The 15369-nt window shown below is 39.1% G+C and overlaps 1 protein-coding gene across 1 annotated transcript in view; it reads left to right on the top strand.

The window, feature by feature from the left end:
• The window catches only part of prex1 (phosphatidylinositol-3,4,5-trisphosphate-dependent Rac exchange factor 1), an 83259-nt gene that overhangs the window by 57619 nt on the left and 10271 nt on the right, over positions 1 to 15369 (top strand). The window contains exons 19-32 of the mRNA XM_055167650.2: positions 236 to 321; positions 1060 to 1199; positions 1299 to 1407; positions 3879 to 4060; positions 4471 to 4632; positions 4748 to 4958; positions 6081 to 6336; positions 8522 to 8728; positions 11430 to 11518; positions 11606 to 11688; positions 12101 to 12191; positions 13336 to 13464; positions 13753 to 13794; positions 15131 to 15348. Of these exons, the coding sequence (XP_055023625.2) occupies positions 236 to 321; positions 1060 to 1199; positions 1299 to 1407; positions 3879 to 4060; positions 4471 to 4632; positions 4748 to 4958; positions 6081 to 6336; positions 8522 to 8728; positions 11430 to 11518; positions 11606 to 11688; positions 12101 to 12191; positions 13336 to 13464; positions 13753 to 13794; positions 15131 to 15348 (2005 nt within the window). The remainder of the gene's footprint in view (positions 1 to 235; positions 322 to 1059; positions 1200 to 1298; positions 1408 to 3878; positions 4061 to 4470; positions 4633 to 4747; positions 4959 to 6080; positions 6337 to 8521; positions 8729 to 11429; positions 11519 to 11605; positions 11689 to 12100; positions 12192 to 13335; positions 13465 to 13752; positions 13795 to 15130; positions 15349 to 15369) is intronic.

The raw sequence follows: 15369 nt of genomic DNA on the forward strand, positions 1-15369 counted from the left end.
TTTTAACAGGATAACTCATTACTAATTTAAAAAATGCTGGCACGGGTATCCATTGAGCCTGTGTGCCCATTTGGCAATGTGAATTTGAATCCGACTCTTTAAATTTCCTGTCCCGCTCCCCTCCCTCTACATTGTTTCCTGTCTTCTCACTACTAAATCTATTTAAAAAAAAAAACTAAAGACAATAATTTCAAAATTTTATATGACTGTTTTCGAATGTTTTGTATCTCTAAAGAATGGTGAAGATCCCAGATGTTCACGGGACTCTGCCGTTTGTTCTGTCTGGTTCCTGTCCGCCTTATGTGCATGCAGTAAAGAAAGGTAAGTTCCCATTGGTTCGTTCCGCTATCTAGAACAATCAGATTTATTTGTTTGCACTTGTTGGTTATATTTCCTGAGTATGTGGATGTTGTGTGTAACATTCATATGGCAAGCCTGAAGTTAATATCGAAGGGCTTAATGACTAGAAAAACAGAGCATTCCTCTCCTTCGTCCATAAAATTTCATGCATGTCATTATGAATCAAGGAACACATTGCGTTCCCTCAGTCTAACCTGCCCTGCAGATGTTTTTGTGCTATAAAAAGCTTTCAAATAAAGCTAATTCATGACACAGACTGCTGTGATCATGTGATAAACATCTGGAGCTGTAACACGGCTCGTCACCATTTAAAGACAAACGTGGAGCGCCCCCGAACGCTTCTGGATTTAAATGGCACAATCTTTTTGAAGTTGAACAGTTAGTTAGCTCATCCTCACGGCATGTAGACAAATGCAAAGATTTATGGCGAGTTATTATAGCAGCTGTCAACCCATAAAGTGCCCTTGCATGCTTGCACAATTTTAGGATATGTGGTCTTTGTAAAGCACAAATGAGATGTGGTAAATCTTTTATTTTTGTTTTTGCAATTAGCTGGAATAAAATATTTTGACAAATTATTACTTTATATCACTACGTGTACTCCCTAAAAATCAAACCCACAACCTTTTGCTGCGCTAACGCAATGGTGTACCAACTAAGCTACAGGTGATGAGTTTAAAGGTGTTTGTATGTTTCTAGGTTCTGTTGCCGCATCAGCTGGTCTTCAGCCCGGTCAGTGTGTGCTTAAAGTCAACGGCAGCAACATGAACCAGAGCAGCTATCAGGAAGTTCTCGAGCATTTCAGCGGCCATCAGCCGGTTCTGGAGCAGCAGGACACGGTGAGAACCAGCACTGTATTTAGTGTACACGCAAGTGTTTCTCACACCCTTTTACCCATTTCCTCCCTTTGTGATTGTGGCTCCTGTTGTCTTCTTCAGAGCTGTGGTCAGTGGGCGTACCGTGTGTATGAGGATGTGGAGGAGCAGATGTCTTTCAGGACTTGTGAGAACGGCTCGGATTCAGAGGATGGCTGCACTAACGGAACAGGTAGTGTGTGTTTGTGTGTCGCTGTGACAGGTGTACCGAAGACAATTGCTACTGTAAGAAAAAAAAAGTATCAGTGTCAGTTCACCAGAAAATGAAAATTCTCTCATAATTTACTCACCCTCATGCTATCCCAGATGTGTGTGACTTCCTTTCTTCAGTTGAACACAAACAAATGATTTTATATAAAAATGCTGTCATGTTATCTTGTTTTAATTGGGTTCCATATTGCAAAGCTCTAAACTGCAGATTTGTAGTAATCCAAATGACTCCAGTGGGTTAAAGGGATAGTTCACCCAAAAATGTGCATTTATTTATTCATTGTGGTAACCAAGCCGTTAATGGAGCCATCAACTATAAAGTCTTATGATGCTAAATAAAACGTTCGTGAGGAAAAACTATGAATATATTGAACTAATCTAGCAATTATTATAACATAGAGATCAGTGCATTATATTCATATATGGTTGCACGTCGTTAGCTTCATATCTCATTGGTTCCCGTTTTTCTCATGACTAGTTGTCACATAGATATGTATAACTAGATACGTCATTAGCAGCTGTTTCTATATGAAAGTCGTCCGTCATATTAAAACAGTCCTAGGTGGTATGAAACCCAGTGTTGCCAAGTTTGCTGTTCTGTTAACTTAAAAACTGTTGACACGGATGTTTTTATTGTGAATTAAATGTGGAAGTATTTTGTTTACCTGCTTTAAATATTTAAGGTGGTGTGTGTAAATTTTAGCAGCATGTAGTGGTGAGATTGCGAATTGCAACCACGCTCATCCCTTAATTTCAAAACGCACATGGTAGCTGCCATAGGACAAACATGTCGTCGTCTGAGACAATGTAGGGACGATACATGCTCTGTTGAACAGTTTGTACAGTTTTAGTGCTACTGTAGAAACATGACGGCAACTTTTATCTAATGGGACCCACAGTGTATGGCGATAAAAACGGCTCATTCTAAAGTAATAAAAACAATACAGTTCATTATGTAAGGTCTTTGTATACCACTGAAAATATAGTTATGTATATTATATTGCATTTCTGTCATAAGATCCTTTTAAAAGTTAAAGTACCTGCGCAGACAACCTTACTACCGTAGGCTATATTTATTAAATGTTACGCGCTGCTGTGTAGACTCAAACATTTTAACTGCTTACACCAGTGGTTCTCAAACTTTTTCCTTGTGCGGCCCCCCCTTCTGTACGACGCAATTCCTTTGCGGCCCCCCAAAGAAAATGTACCACAAAAAACGTTCTAAAATGTAACATTTTAATGAAACAAAACATATTAAGTTATACAAAGTAGTGCTGTTGGTTAGTAACCTTATTTTTTACATTTAATTACACAGAATTCATGATAAATTAATGTATTTTATAAAATGTCATAAAACTGGGGCCCCCCTGGCACCATCCCGCGGCCCCCTTGGGGGCCCCGGCCCCCAGTTTGAGAACCACTGGCTTACACTATACACCAAGATGAAATGTTACCGGATTAAAAAGGTAATGTATTTTGAAAATCTGTAATACTGTGTTAGTACATATACAAAAGCAACAGATTCTCGACTGTGGAAAAGTTATCCCTTTTTTAGGAATTGAAATCTCTACAAGATTTACCAAAGGCTAAACAATGTATACTGAAAAACTGTGAGTGACGTTTGCATCAGGATCATTCTAAAATGGCGGAAGCTTCTACATATATTACAACGACAATTTATATGTAAAGCGCAATTAAAACCAACGGCCGATGACCAATGTGCTTTTCACAATGTAATTAAAATCATACTAAAAATAGCATGCCTTAACTTCCTCTAGGCATGCCAAAAGAGACTCAAATCCTGCAGAATTTTGTTTGACAGGCAAATAAACCTGTGTGTCGTCTGTGTAACAGTGTAATGACAGACCATGTTTCTTGATGGAAAGATGGAACCAAGAGGAAGCATATACAGGGAAAATAACAATGGGGCCAGAATAGAGCCCTGGGGAACTCCGCAGAACAAATTGGCTTTACTCAAGTATTGTTCGCCCATCTTGACTGAGAAGCTCCTATTTTAAAGATATGATTTTAACTATTCTAAAGCTATACCTCTTACACCAACAAACTGTTCAACATGATCAATAAGAACAGTATGATCAATAGTGTCAAAAGCAGCTGTTAGATCTAAAAGCACAAGAACGGCAAAATCACATGAAATTAAAATATGATTAAGATCTTTAACCAGCTCAATCTCAGCGGAATGACATTTTCGATATCGTATCTAGTAAGTTAAACATATCTATGAGTTGTCATACAGGTATGCGCGTTTCGTCATGAGACACGCAAGAACCAATGTTATCGATGTGCTGCCATATTTGAAGTTAACATGATGTAATGCCATAGACGTGCCACATATCGATACAAAAACTAACTTGCGAATGTACACTAAATGACACACGTTCTTTATAACAATGCATTCTCTGGATGTTCTAGGTTCCGTTAGAAGACTGGAACAGTTGTCCATCTCTGAAGATGGCCCTTCGGTCAATCTCAACGTGGACAATGTTCATGTGGAACACGGGGTTGTGTACGAGTATGTTAGCACGGCAGGGATCAAACACTGCGTACTGGAGAAGATGGTGGAACCCAAAGGCTGCTTCAGCTTGGCTGCAAAGGTAAGACCAGAATCAGAATTGGAGATTTTTTCCTTCCGTCTGATGACTGGAAAAGTATTTTTAGGTTTTTGTCAAGATTCTAGATGTAATTTAAGTAATGCAAGGTGGTATTATTTAAAATACATACAGTGTCTACCACAAAGATTTTTAGAAGAATAAGAGGAAGTTGTTTTCTGTTGCCTCTTAAGAAGATCTATCAGCATTTACATTTGATGTTCCGAACTTCCACAAAGATTTGATCTGAGCATTAATGATTAAATCATGATAAAAATTTTCATTTTAGGGTGAACTGTTCTTTTTAAATGACCAGGTCACTTGGCAGAATGTCACAGAATATTTTCTTACACTATTTTCAAATGTGTTTTGCACATTTTTTTTTTTTTTAATGTATGCATGTTGTTTGTCGACAGATACTGGTGGCCTTTGTGAAGGATGACAGTCTGTTTGTGAAGAGCTGCCGGCAGCTCATGTCTCAGAATGACAAGGTGGTGTCCATGCCACAGTTTGAGTTCCGAAACATCTGTGACAGTAAACTGGAAAGCATAGACAGACGCATTCGCAGTTACCAACAGGTGTGACCTCTCAATATCTCCCGCTTCCATTGACACCTTTATCTTTTATATATTTCATTGGTTTAACTAAATACATGAATAAATAATTTTTTGTTTGTGTATCATACTCTTTCAGTTTGTGGAGGAGCTACAGATGAAGGCCTCGCCTATGTTTAAGCAGGCGAGCACTAAGCCTCACGTCCTGAGCTGCATGGACTATGTCCCCACCAACTGTCACCTGAATCTGATGCAAGTGTCCTGCCCCAAAAACACCTCGACGGCCGGGCGAGCCTTCAGCATTCGCTTTGGACGCAAAAACTCATTTTTTGGCCTCGACCCTGACCAAGGTGCGGAGATACAAAGTGCCAGCAATATCTAACAGTCTATTTATAGATTTTAGCCCTGTAGCCTTCTCTTGATCGTTCATGTTTTTTTGTTTTGACAATTCTTAGATGATGCAAAGAATTGGCATTTAAACCACTATGCGTCACCATGTGTGAACTGAGCACATGGGTTCAGTTTACCAAACCTCATCCTTATGATCATTATAAGTTGTAAAACAGTAATTAAGCCATATAGTTAAAACCACACAGGCCTTGTAAAAACAATCCAGAGCTTTTTTAAGCTTTCAGGTTTAAAAACGCCTCCATTAAGACACCATTAGACCTGAGTGGCTTTTAGTGATGACATCGTCCCAAAGGCCCACAGTTTTTATTCCCTGAGGGTTTAAGTCTCCATCTCGTCTCATCACTGTTTTATGTTTGTTTATGAGTCCTGATGTACTTGCTGTTTTTGGCTGTATCAGCTACTTCATCCAGCACAGACGTTTTGGACTTCTTAAATAAATGTTGAAATTCATTGGGGCAACCCTTAAATCGGAGCCAGGTAGAGCATCTGGCGCGTTTTTCACTCCACCTGCTCAGAAAGCTCCAGACCAACCTGCTGTCTAGCCATCTCGTGTAATCTGGAAAGCAATCGAATGCTGCTTTGTCTTTTTGGCTGAACATCTGCTCTGCAGTTGTCTCACGGTCAGAGATGTTTCAGATTCCTCTGGTACACTTCTCTGCAGTCTGAGCCTCGTGGTCTAAGACTTCGCCACATAAAAAAGTATGCTTGACTGCGTCTGAAGCTTTCAGACGTTCAGTTTCTCTATTTATTTATTTTTAGTCGAAACCTGGTGAGCTTTTTAAGGCATCATGTCAACATGAAGCCTGTTCCAATGGGTATTCTGCTTGTTTATACAGCCTTTTAAGATGTCTACCTCTGGCCATATTGCAAGACAAAATCTCAAGTGTTCTTGTTGAAAAACAATCTTAGTATGCAGTGCGATACGCTCAGTAGACAAAACGAATTTAGGATGGTGGACAAAATTGAGAGCAATCTCTCTTATGTCCTACCTCAGCTCACGACTTTTTAATTGTCTCTATTGATCTTATTGAGTAATGTCAATCTTTTCTTCCTTCCTGCAGCTAATCTGAATCCAATGTCTCACGCTGTACATTGTGTGACCAGCATGGCGGCCCCTTCCTGGAGCTGCCTGAGTTTGGATGAAGAGACGGAGGAGGGAGAGGGCGTGGAGGAGAACGGCAGGAGGCTTGAAGAAGGAGGTCTCAGCTTCCTCCTCAAGCAGGAAGACACGGAGAGCCAGGACAATTATATCTGCCTCTACAATCGCCTGGACATCGCCGTACGAGAGATGAAGCAATATGTGGCCCAGATAGATGTGTAAGTGACGACATTATAAGCAGGTGGTGAGGTTGTTTATCAGTCTATTTATATAACACATGGCGCTGACTTCACATTCTGCAAGGTTCCCACGTTTAGGAACCAGGAAGTTTAAGGGAAGTCATGAAAACGTATATAAATACAAATGTAAAATTATCTAGAGAAAGTTGCAGTTAAATTAAAGATTTAAGATTTAATCAGCCTGAAATTGTGCAAGTGCAAGATCTGAAATAAGTTAAACAAAAAAAGTTGAATACAATTTTTATTAGCAGCTTTTGCATTTAAGGTCCTTATTTTTTGGGGGTTAGCATTTTTTCATGTTTAGTTCTTGAACTTTAAAACTTTAGGATGCCCTTTTATAACAGTCTAGAAATATTTATCGGTGCAACAGAAAAAAAACACAGGGCTGAAGCCATAACAGATGACTGCAGCGGATTTCCACAAGCTCTCATGAGGAACGAATGTTTATTATTCAGTAGTTACAGTAGCATGTGCTGAAGTGGAGTCATTTCTCAATCTTATTCACCCCACACTGCCCTGTCCCATAAAGTACATAACTAAAATAACTAAAGATGCACTGAAATCAAATAAATATGTACCAACTATTCAGAATTAAATCTGCGAATACTGATAGTTTGGTGGATATATTAACTTCCATTAAAATAGGCTAATTTTTTAGCTTCCCTAGAGTTAAGCATTTGATTTTTACCATTTTGGAATCCATTCAGCTGATCTACGGGTCTGGTGGTACCACTTTTAGCATAGCTTAGCATAATCCATTAAATCTGATTAGACCATTAGCGTCGCGCTCAAAAATGACCAGTGTTTCGACATTTTTCCTATTTAAAACTTGATTCGCAATGATATTACGTAGTGCCCGAAAAGAGTCCCCTGCTATTGAAAGTAACCATGGGGACTATTACATTTTTTGCCTCCTGCAGCCATGTTACGGCAGCAAACTCCTTGATTATTACGCCAAAATGAGAGTATAGTTCCTTGCCATATAATCCTAGAAAATCACAACTTTTAATTTTCCGACGGTCTTAGTACACGATGAAACTACAGAAGTTTTAAATAGGAAAAATACAAAACTCTTTGGTTATTTTTAAAGTCGCCATGAAACGGAAGTAGCGATTGCTTATTTTCCCCGTGGTGACGTATATCCAAATTAAATGGCTTCTGAAAAGAAATAAGGCAGGGCTGGATTTGAATTTGTCCATCGAGATCTGATTGGATAGTTTGAAGTTGGGTCGTGTTGCTAATTGCTAATCGCTGCGATCTTCTCCCGGACCCCGCCCACCTGCCATACTTATGACCGGAAGTGAAGAGAGATCGTTTTGAGGAGGGGAGGAGATTTGCATTTTTGCAAAAATTAAAAAATATATTATATACAGCTTTTCATTTCAATTTTATTGCGACTTTAAACGTGATGCTAATGGTCTAATCGGATTCAATGGATTATGCTAAGCTATGCTAAAAGTTGTAGCGCCAGACCCAGCGATCAGCTGAATGGATTCCAAAACGGTAGAAATCAAATGTTTAACTTTAGTGAAGCTGGAAAATAAACCTATTTTCAAAAAAGTGGAGTGTCCCTTTAACTAAATTCTGAAGATTACAGTTTTTGAATGTTAATCATTCATATGATCATTAATATTGAATATTAAACTAGTGATGTTTCTTTACATTTTCTATACACAGAGCTCAAATTCATAGCATTTTTCTGTTCTCTTTTGATTGACAGGATATTTCGGCCATGACTATTGGTTGTTTTTAAACTGTGTCGATAGTGTAAAAAAGTACTTTTAACATCCGATTATTGGCTGATATATTGGTGTATCTCTAAAAATATATTAATATAGGTAAAACAACTAAAGCATTAACATCATCCAATTAAAAAAAACAATAAGGGTATTTAGGGTAAAGACTTTAGAAATGTATTATTCCAACATAAATAAAAATAAAAGTGGATAATATGAAAACAGTCCCTTATTTATTTATTTATGTTTCGCAGTATTTGTACACAAAAATCTGTTGGTGATCTCCAGCAGCAAATGTCATTAATCATAAATGAAAAATGTATTGTTGAGACGCTCTCATAATTCATTGATAGACTCTAAACAGTGTTCATTTTTCATCTGTGTCTGCCTGTTTTCTAGTCTCTTTAAATATGCCTATTTGTTTTTAGACTCCTATCATCCATAACTGGGCCGACCCAGCCACAGGGTTCTGAGCCCCCCTCATTCGAGAACACGACCTCGACCTCTCCCATACCAGAGGAGACGGACCAGGACAAGACAGAGCACGGCGGGAACAAGAGAGTGTGCTTCAAAGTGAATGAAGATGATCAGGAGGATTCAGGACACGACACCATGAGCTACAGAGACTCCTACAGGTGAGAATAGAGATCGTCTTTAACAGACTTTTGATACTAGAAAGCAGCACAAGGGTAAAAGCATACAGATACATAGATTGTATGTATATAGATTGAATCGCTTTGGATAAATTCAAATGGCATGCATGAAGGATGATTTAATATCGCAGTCTTTCTTCAACACATGGGAGTGAGACAGGGCTCGTGCGCTTCTGTCAAACAGATGTTGCTAAAACAGACACAGAAATGAAAAACATCCTTCACAAAGAACCTGTCATGCCATAGCAACCCCGAGTCTGCTGTCCGACTGCCTAGACGCCCTCACAAACCACTAAAGAACACAGACTGTCACCATTGTTATATCGCTGTTATATGGACCGGAGTTTGTTTGCCTCTGATGTAGATTTGACAGAACTGAGACTGACCACACAGCCTGTGGGATTTCTGCTTCTGTGGGGAGAAATGGACGTCTGTCCTCGCGCTCTCTGTCATTATGTGGCATTCCGCTTGAAACCCCGCTTACTTTGTGACACGATGAGCTCATATACAGCTGCAGCAGTCAGGTTTTATAGATGGAAACATTTTTCTTCTATTTATGCACTGCTTACTGTGTGTTCCTCTATTTATGCACAGTACTGTAAGCAGATGAGTACGTCTGTGGGGACGAAAGCAACCCGTCATTTCTTGTTATCGTGAAAAGGACGCTGGTAGGAAATGTGAACGTTGAGATGTTCAAAGGGTTAAATGCGAGGGTCTCTCTCTCTGTTTCTCCCCCCTTGAGTTTTGCAACCTGCCGCTTATGAGCTACAGTATTTGCTTCTATTCTTGGTTTGTGGTGGCATTTAATTTGGTCTTTCCTCTCTCAGTGGAGCATGGAAGGGAACTTCTGGTTTTCTGCAACCGGGTGCAGTAGAGTATGTTTGCGACTTTTGGTGGCAGAAATGGCTTTTTTATTTTACTCTGGCATAATAAAAAAAAAATTGTTGATCCCAACTGGATGTTTGCCGATGTTTAAGTCATTGTGGCTGTTGAAATGGCTTGGTAGCAGGATTCTGGAAAATTGTATGGTTAACTCTGGGAAGGTCTTTGCCTTTGACATTTGTTTTTTATCAGTCACATACATGGTGGATTCAACTGCATGTATATTGTGTTCTGGATTTATACAGTAGCCCAAAAAAGTATTTAAACACTTCCCATACTTTAACCAGTTTGTCCTGAGCTGACATTCAGTAAATGTATGAAGTCAGTTCCATTTAAGTTCTCACAGATGTCTTGGAAAGTAACCACAGGTGGTGTTCATCACATGACCTATGGGCATTTTTCCACTAAAGCTTGAAGCCAAAAAATCCAAAATACTTTCTGCCTTAACTTAATGGGCTCTATCATACACCTGGCGCAATGCGCGACGCAAGTGTCTTTTGCTAGTTTCAACCCGGCGCAATGATCATTTTCATGTTTAATGCCATGTTGTTTAAATAGCAAATGCTTTTGCGCTCAATTTCTCGCCCATGGGCGTTCTGGTCTGAAAACGAGGTGTGTTCAGGCGCATTGTTTGCGCGTTGCTATTTTGAGGCAACTAAAATAGACTACGCCATTGGCTAACAAAAACCTGGTCTAAAGTCAATGGCGCAATAATGTTTTTTGTCATTTAATGAGCGCTTTAGTAATATGCGCCTACAAACGGGACAACAACGCGTGTTTGCTTAACACTTGTGGATGCGCAGCAGCACAAATATGAAAAATTAAAGGAAATAAAGGAAAAATGTAAAAGATTATTATTGAGTCTCTTGGACATAAATAAGGACCGATTATGAGACGTTAGAAGGCGTAAAGAGCTGCTTCACCTGTAGTCTGGTAAGTAAATAAATGCTTTGCTTTAAACAAATGCATCTATTTAAAAAAAAAATTTAAATGCCACCCTACGGATGTATGGTATATGATGACTCTGTACCTGTGGATATGATGAGATGAGAACCGTTTTTAAGTAATGCTTTTAAAAAAAAACATGCCGCTGTCCGAGTGGTGAAACGCTTCGGCTCTCCGCACGTTTGTAAATTCTTGTTTGTTACGAATAAAGTATTTTTTAGAGTACAAACATTTTCTTGCATATTTGCAAATAATTTTATGAGATTACAATAATTATGCAGGATATCCATACATTTACAGCAATTAAAAGCCTGCTATTTTTACTTCTATGACTGTAAGAAAACGGCTTTTAAAGGTTTTAATCCAAAAAAATAACAATTTCAATAAAAATGAAAACAATGCAATTTTTTTACATTTTATTCTTAATCTGGTGGTCTTCTTCCTCCGCTTAGTTTTCAGTTTACAACGTCCGTCATCTAAATAGGGATTGAACATAGCGCCAGCGCAACTGGCTTTTAAAGGGAATGAGAGATAAGACTCTCATTGGTTTATTGCAAATTACACCCAAAACACACCCATTACTCATTACGAAAATAGGAACAACCCTTTTCGACCATGCACTTGGGGCACAAACCATTTTTCTCATCGTTAAATTAGCAAAAGTGGAATCGGACACGCCCATTTAGACTGTGCGCTTTAGATTGTTAAAATGGGGCTCAATGTGTTTATTGTTTCATAATCATAATTTATAACTTTTTTATGAAATGCCTCACTTCACAATTGGACGTAATTTCAATCTTAAAATGTTTGGTTTTACCTCCTAACATTTCTGTATGTGTGATTGTGTATTTTACAGTGAATGTAACAGCAACCGGGACTCGGTCCTGTCATACACAAGCGTCCGGAGCAACAGTTCTTACCTGGGCAGTGATGAGATGGGCTCAGGTAACGGTCCTCTGTTGTATGTCAGTACAGTGTAGAAGGCAGTACCAAAATGAATGACAAATAATTAACAAAATTGTCACTATCCAGGAGACGAGTTGCCGTGTGATATGCAGATTCCTCTGGACAAGCAAGATAAACTGCATGGATGTTTGGAGCACCTTTTCAATCAAGTAAATTGCCAATTCAAACTTAATATTCTCTCTGTAATCCATTTGTTTCAACTTGTGTTTTTGCTTCTCATCGACACATTTTCTATTTTCTTCCTCTTTTGACTCCCACAGTATCATTTATCGCATTATCTTACATCCGCTAACTTCTTTGGTCACCACTTTGACCTTTAAACCTTTGCCCCCTGCCCTCGAAATCTATCGCCTTCTAAAGGTCTACCGATTCAGACCTTTCTCCATTTCTTTCAAAGCTTAGATATCAATAATAGCTCTTTAATGCAGTGTAGACAGGTTGCATGCGGACAGACTCAAACCAGCAGTGCTGGATTAGCGGGAGCTTGTAGTCTATCACATCTTCAGTTAGCGCAGGATGTGTGCGTGGTGATGGGTGTAACCATGCTGATTTCTTTCTCAGGTTGACTCTATCAACAGTCTGCTGAAGGGCCCTGTCATGAGCAAAGCTTGCGAGGAAACCAAGCATTTCTACACCGACCACAGTCAGCCAGGTAACGCCCGGTTGGGTGTGCACGTGCGCTATATTTGAATGAGTGCTATGTTTGGAAACTCTTTGGAGGGATGTCTGGTGTGTTCAGGATCACCGTTAGACTGCACAGGGGTGTGTGTGTTTCTGTTTGCGTATTTAGTACCTCGGCACGCAAGGACACCATGATAGTTTTGTGTGTGCTTAATGTATTTTTGGAGTGTGCACATAATTATCCCCTGCATACTTGTGTTGACCGTGTTACACCTTTCGACCTACTGAACTTTTCTCCTTTAGGAGTGTTCTTAAAGGGACACTCCACTTTTTTTTAAATATATGCTTTTTTTGGCTCACCTAGAGTTAAACATTTGATTTTTACAGTTTTATAATCCATTCAGCTGATCTCCAGGTCTGGCGCTACTACTTTTAGCATAGATTAGCACAATCTATTGATTCTGATTAGACCATTAGCATCGTGCCTAAAAAAAATAACCAAAGATTTTCAATATTTTTCCTATTTAAAACTTGATTCTTCTGTAGTTACATTGCATACTAAGACTGACAGAAAATTAAAAAGATTTTCTAGGCCCATATGGCTAGGAACTATACTCTCATTCTGGCGTAACAATCAAGGATTTTGCTGCCGTAACATTGCTGCAGGAGGCGCAATGATATTACGCACTGCCCAAAAATAGTCCCCTGCCATTGAAAGATACTAAGGGGACTATTTTTGGCTGCTGTGTAATATCATTGCGCCTGCTGCAGCCATGTTACGGCAGCAAAGTCCTTGATTGTTACGCCAGAATGAGAGTATAGTTCCTAGCCATATGGGCCTAGAAAATCACAACTTTTAATTTTCTGTCGGTCTTAGTACACGATGTAACTACAGAAGAATCAAGTTTTAAATATCGAAACTCTTTGGTTATTTTTGAGTGTGATGCTAATGGTCTAATCAGATTCAATGAATTATGCTAAGCTATGCTAAAAGTGGTACCGCCATATCAGCTGAATGAATTCCAAAACAATAAGAATCAAATGTTTAACTCTAGTGGAGCTGGATAATGAGTATATTTTCAAAAAAAGTGGAGTGTCCCTTTAAAATATTGCAAACAGCACACTTGAGCATCTTTCATTTGCAGTTTCTTAACCCTTTCTTTATTTTTCAACAGAGTTTCGGCACACGGATGACTGGACCGTGCGCTGGAGGAACATCTTGCTCAAGAACATTCAAGAAGACCCTTGGAACCTGCCCAGTTCGATTAAATCTTTGGTCAACAGTCTTCATCGCTTTGTAGAAGGTATTGAATGGGACTTACATCAAGTCAATTGAACCTGTTTACTTTTTTTAATACAGTACGTATTGCTGGTTTCAAATATATTAAATATTTGTCTTTTTGTAAAACTTGCTCTTCCCCTGAATCCCCCTTTTGGCTGATGTCACCTACTGTAAGCCACATGGGCGTTGTCAGTAACGTACTGTCAGATCAGATAAAATGAATGATTGCTATGAAAAGTTGTATTAACCTTTATGCATATTATTGTGCAGTTCTCTGTTGTATTCAAGTCTGTTTGTAACTGTGTTACAGATGGAAGGAGTCAGCTCTTATTGGCGCTGCTTAAATGCACAGGTAAGTTACTATACACCTAAATATAATTATTACCCAGCTATAACTAAGATACCCTGAATGTTGACACAATCTTGTCCTTATATCATCATCTGTATGAGATTTGAAAAATGACTCGAACTACAGCATGTGCTAGTGTCGACCCAAACCCAACTACTGTTCTGGATTCTCCCGTATTTACTTAGTTTTGGAATAAAGGAGTGTTTTGGACACTGTAGAGTATACATGTGTGTGCCAAGTTGAAGCAAAAGGCGTGGTTGTTTGCGAGATGCTGAAGGAGCAGTAGATGGAGATTAAGTGAGAATGGAGAGCGAGTGGGTTTGTCCCGTGGGGTCTGTGGTGGGAGACATATGGAAGCTGTTGAGCGTTTGCTTTGGAATCTGATCTAGAGCCCTTATCTGTACGGCTTCACACAGACAACCCATTCCCACCCAGAGATGCATTGAACCCCACCATCTGCTTAACCTATTACACAAGCTGAGGATGACTTACATTGGTTTTCAAATATTTAGCATTCTTTTCTAACTGCTGGTATGTACTGAATGATTGAAAGTTAAATTAACCCTTATAAGCTGTTTATCGAACAAAAAGATAACATTGGATATTTTTTGTGCAGAGGAAACACCTGGACAGGACTTATCCTAGTCCCAGACTAAAATGGGTGTTTGAGCTGCCTTAATTTAAAACACCTTGTACTGACATATCTTGACACAGGGGTCTCCAACCTTTTTGTGAGCAAGGGCTACAACAATGGGTAAAACTTTGGAGGGCTTTGGAAAATCTGGAGTGCTACTTTTTTGATAATCTACTCAAAACATTTCTGGTTTCCCAAACAGGGTTTAGGTTAATCCAGGACTAGGCCTTATTTATATTAGGTAATTTAAGAACTTTTTACAAACATACCTTACAAAAACACTACAGGTGTGCATCTTGAGACAAAACAATGTCACCGATGTATGTTAAAATTAGTCAGGACAAGGTGTTTTTAAAAAAAAGCAGCTCACACATGCATTTTAGTCTTGGAAACCGCCCCAATATGTTTTAAACATCTATTAAAAATGTTAAAATACATGAAAGGCTTCTTCAAGCAAATATAAAATTATGTAATAAATAAATATTAAAATTCAGGCTATTAATAGAATATGCTTTGGCGGGCAACTCACAGACTCCATGTGGGCAACCTGGTGCTCGTGGGCACCATATTGGAGAACACTGTCTTAACATATATCAGTGTCATTTATTGTTTTTCTAGGGTTTGTTTGTAAAAAGTACTTAATTGTTCTAAGGCCTAGATTAATCTAAGCCCTGCCCTTACATCATTTCTTTTCTTTTGTCACAGACACAGAGCTGCAGTTGCGGCGAGATGCAGTATTCTGTCAAGCCCTGGTGGGGGCGCTGTGTGCGTTGGCCGAGCAACTTGTGAACGCGCTGAACCTGCGTTTCAACAATAACGGAGAATACGAAGAAGACAGTAAAGAGGTCAGCCGAAAATGGCTAGAGCAGATCGCCACCATCGGAGTGATTTTTAACTTTCAGTCCACGCTCTCTCCACACGTGGTAAGACTTGCAGACATTCCG

Source organism: Misgurnus anguillicaudatus, chromosome 5 (genome assembly GCF_027580225.2).
Source record: "Misgurnus anguillicaudatus chromosome 5, ASM2758022v2, whole genome shotgun sequence".
Lineage (NCBI taxonomy): Eukaryota > Metazoa > Chordata > Actinopteri > Cypriniformes > Cobitidae > Misgurnus > Misgurnus anguillicaudatus.